The 3554-nt window shown below is 65.8% G+C and overlaps 1 protein-coding gene across 1 annotated transcript in view; it reads right to left on the reverse strand.

Moving 5' to 3' along the window:
- SIPA1 (signal-induced proliferation-associated 1) overlaps nucleotides 1-1736 on the reverse strand; it is a gene marked incomplete at its 3' end in the record, with an annotated part of 10075 nt that extends 8339 nt beyond the window's left edge. Inside the window, exons 1-2 of the mRNA XM_008050957.2 lie at nucleotides 771-1736; nucleotides 24-151 (exon numbers count right to left, since the gene is read on the reverse strand). Coding sequence (XP_008049148.2) covers nucleotides 24-151; nucleotides 771-1656 — 1014 coding nt within the window. The remainder of the gene's footprint in view (nucleotides 1-23; nucleotides 152-770) is intronic.
- Between the last annotated feature and the right edge of the window lie 1818 nt (nucleotides 1737-3554).

Genomic DNA, 3554 nt, shown 5'->3' on the forward strand with positions numbered 1-3554 from the left:
CTGATCCCGTGATCCCGGCCCACCTGCGTGGTCCGCACGATGACGCGGTAGCTGTGCAGGGTGCCGCCTCCGCTGCCCTCCTTCTCCTCCCGCCGCAGGCTCACTGCCACCGGGCCCAGCACCTCGTCCAGCCCGAAGAAGTTCTGGTGTTCTGGGGGGCCGGGAATGACTGGTCACGCCCCCCGGCAGCCCCGCTCGGCCACGCCCACCACGAGGTCCCTCCCTGGAGTCCATCTCACCACAAAACGCAGACCCCAGATTAGGTCCCGCCCTTTCTGGGGCCCGCCCACATCACACCTCGCCCCTGACCAGGAACCAGAACCAGACCCTGACACAGACCCGGTGGCCAGACCTAAACCCTGCTGTGGGCCTGCCGCCACGCCCACATTCTGCGGACCAGAACCCTCTCTCCGGCAGCCCTGGTGAGAATGAGGTTCACGGGTCCGGGGCGTTCAGGCCTGAGCTTCCGCCTCAGAAATGCAAATGGGAAATCCATCCCCAGCCTGGTGGGTTTTGTGGCTGAATCAGATACAGGCAGAGGGGTATGCCCCGGCTAGGGCAAAGGACCAGGGCTTGGCCTTAAGGAGGCGGGTGGCTAAAGGTAGACCAACAAGACCCCAGCTTAGCTCTCGATCCTTCCTACGACCAGGGACTTGACAGGAAAAGGACGCTTCATAAGCTCTACTGTGTGCCCTGAAGGTGACGGGACTCTGTCCGAGAGTCCCCCACACCCCACCGTCCTGCCCACCCTCCCACCTCCCTTCCCTCACCTTTGCCATAGAAGTACTTGCGGTAGTAGCCGGCACCCAGGTCTGCATGCTCCAGGCTGTAGGCCGAGGTTCGGTTCTGTGGCTCCTCCAGGATGGACACGGCCGCATTGGGCAGAGCAGGGGGCACAGGCGGGAGTGCTGGTCCACCCAGGCCTAGCTCACCTTCACCCCCGAGCTCGCGCACAAAGCCAGGCGCCCCAAGCAGCAGGTCTGAGCTGGTGGCCTGGTCCTCGGCTGAAGCCCAGTTCCCAGAGCTGGCCTCTGCGTGGCCGCCGGTCCCCCGTGGCCTTGGAGCCCAATCAAAGAGCAGGCTCTGCACGTCATAGTGGGCAAACCATCGGGGCTCCAGCACCGGCGGGAAGGCGGGCTCGGGTTCCTCCGCTGGCAGTCCCAGCAGTGCCAGCGGGTCGGTGAAGATCCGGGGGGAAGCTGCAGCAGGGCGGCTGGCCTCCTCGTGGCTGTGGGCGCGGGCACGGGGGCTAGCTGGCGTGGGGGGCCTGGCCTCGCCTGCATCGCTGCCGCTGCGCAGAAGCGGGCCCCGGGCCGGCCTGGGCTCAAAGGTGTGTGGGGTCAGCGGGGGCCGTGCCGGCTGGCGCAGCTTGCGAGCAAAGAAGTCATCCGTGGGCGCGGGGGCCGAGCCCCGCCGGGGACACCCCACCCCGCCGGCCCACATGGGCGTGCTCTGTGGGCCTGACTCTCCAGGGGCCGGGCCGCATTGGCAGGCACGGGTGTCTGGTGCCCAGCCGGCAGGCCGAGGTGGCGGCAGCAGTCTCTGCCCTGAAGGAGGAGGGGGCTGCTCAGAGGGGCCTGGGGAGAAAACAGGAACCCGGGCCCCCAGCCTGGTCCTCCACCAGCCGGGCTGGCTTCCGGCCCCCTCCGAGACCATCAAAGCTGCTTCCGCTTTCCTGGCCACTTCCTCGTCTGCCTAGGGCTGAGGTTTCCAGCCCCTTCCCCGGCTTAGATGGTCAGGGCCAGGGCCTGGGCTGTTAGGTCTCAGCCCTTAGGGTCCCCATGCCTGGGCAAAGCCCTGAGGCTGCCAGAGTCCCCCAGTGGCCACCCACACACCCTGGCTTTGGCCTGACCCAGAGTAAGGGTCCCACCAAAGCCTGGCCCCACTGGACAGACAACTTGTCTCCGCAGGGACGGGAAACCCATGGGGCCACTGGTGTCTGGGTCCTGCCCACTTCACAAAGGGAGGACGTCCTGTCCCCAGAGACCTTCCTCTCAGCCCCTCCCGCTTCCTCCAGGGTCCCTGGGGAGGTGAGCACCCACAGAGGCCTGACCCCAATGCCCTGACCCCCACAGCCTCAATACCTCAAGGGCACCTGGGCTCTCGGGGGCGGTGGCAGGACAGCAGGAATGGCAAGAGGACTTCCCTCGGCATAGGAAGTGGCCCAACTCTGGGCCCAGCCCCCTGCCAGGCCCACACATCCTGAGGAAGGCGCTGGGGTCACACCAGCTCAGTCATGGGACCCAAGTCACCTTGGCCTGAAGGACAGGCCCGGGCCCATCCTCTTGCAGCTACTGGGCTTGTGCCTGGGGGCAAGACAGGGAGTCACACTGACCAGGCCCTTTTGTGAGAACGGGGTCCCATCGGGACCTCTGCGTACCTCGTCTCACTGCTGCAGACACGAAGGTCTGCACCCCATGTGACAAGGTCAAACTGAGGTCCAGTGAGGGGATGCTCTTGCCTGAAGCAATTCTGCATCAGAGCTAGGACTTGACCCTGGATCTGCCAATCTCCAGGGCCTAAGCAGAGCTGCTGCGCCTGCTCGCCGCTGTCGGTGAGCGTAGGTGTGGGTTGGGTGAGGGGCTGGGCTGAGGCTCAAGTTCTCACAGGATGTAAGACTGAGACACCGAGGCCCCAGGGGCCTGCTAAGTGTGGAAATGTGACGAGGCCAGAGGCAGGTGCAAAAGGTGGTGTGATTTGCCGGGGAAGCACGCCCAGGTGAACCTTGGATGGGGTAGGTGGCGAGGACAGGGACCTGGAGACCCGCCACTGAGAGGGCAAGCATCTGATGATGGGCCTTTGTGCATCTCCCAGTGACATCTGGGGGGTGGGCTGGGCCAGGGGCTCCATGCATCCCCCGCCTGGCAAGGGCAGGCCTCCACAGCCCAGGGTGACTCCTGCCCTGGTTTCTCCTAGGACACCGTCTGATGCCAACCGTTGGAGCCTCTGTGTTCTCACCTCTGAAATGGGGTTAACTATTTCTGCCCCCTCCCAGGACTGCTGGGAGATTGAAGGCGGAGGCGAGGCTGGTGAAGCCAGCCATCTGTGTGTGTGGCAGATGCAGGCCCTGGCACCATGCGCCAAGCTCTGGGCACATGCAGGCCTGGGCCCGGCCTGTGGTGGTGCAGGAGTGGGAGAGGGCATGGGGGGGGTATCGCAGGCTGTGCTCCAGGGGAGCTGATGGGAGTTCTGCATGTGTGCCTGCCGGCTCGTGGGCTGCCTCGGGTCTGGCCCAGCGCCAGGCTCTGTCCCTGCCTTGAGGGGTGTTCTTGGGCTCTGCCCCCCACCCTGGAGCTTCACACAGGGCCCATTGAGGCCAGGACATTCCTCCAGGCCTGTGTCACTGGGGGGAGGGGGCTGGCCCCGCCCCCACAGATCCGGAAGGCCTGGCTGCCCCAGGAGGAGGCGCTGGCCGCTTCCCAGCACATCTGGAGGTCATGACCCCATTTCTCCTGCCAGGGGGCGCGACAGATGTTTCCTCCCAGTTCAGGCTAGGGACTGGGGGCGGCGTGCAAAGGCCGGGGAGGGGGCCGCCTAAGGAGAAGAGGCGCCCC

The sequence above is a fragment of the Carlito syrichta genome, unplaced genomic scaffold (genome assembly GCF_000164805.1).
Source record: "Carlito syrichta isolate Samal-C Ts95f unplaced genomic scaffold, Tarsius_syrichta-2.0.1 Scaffold154564, whole genome shotgun sequence".
NCBI classification, from domain to species: Eukaryota; Metazoa; Chordata; class Mammalia; order Primates; family Tarsiidae; genus Carlito; species Carlito syrichta.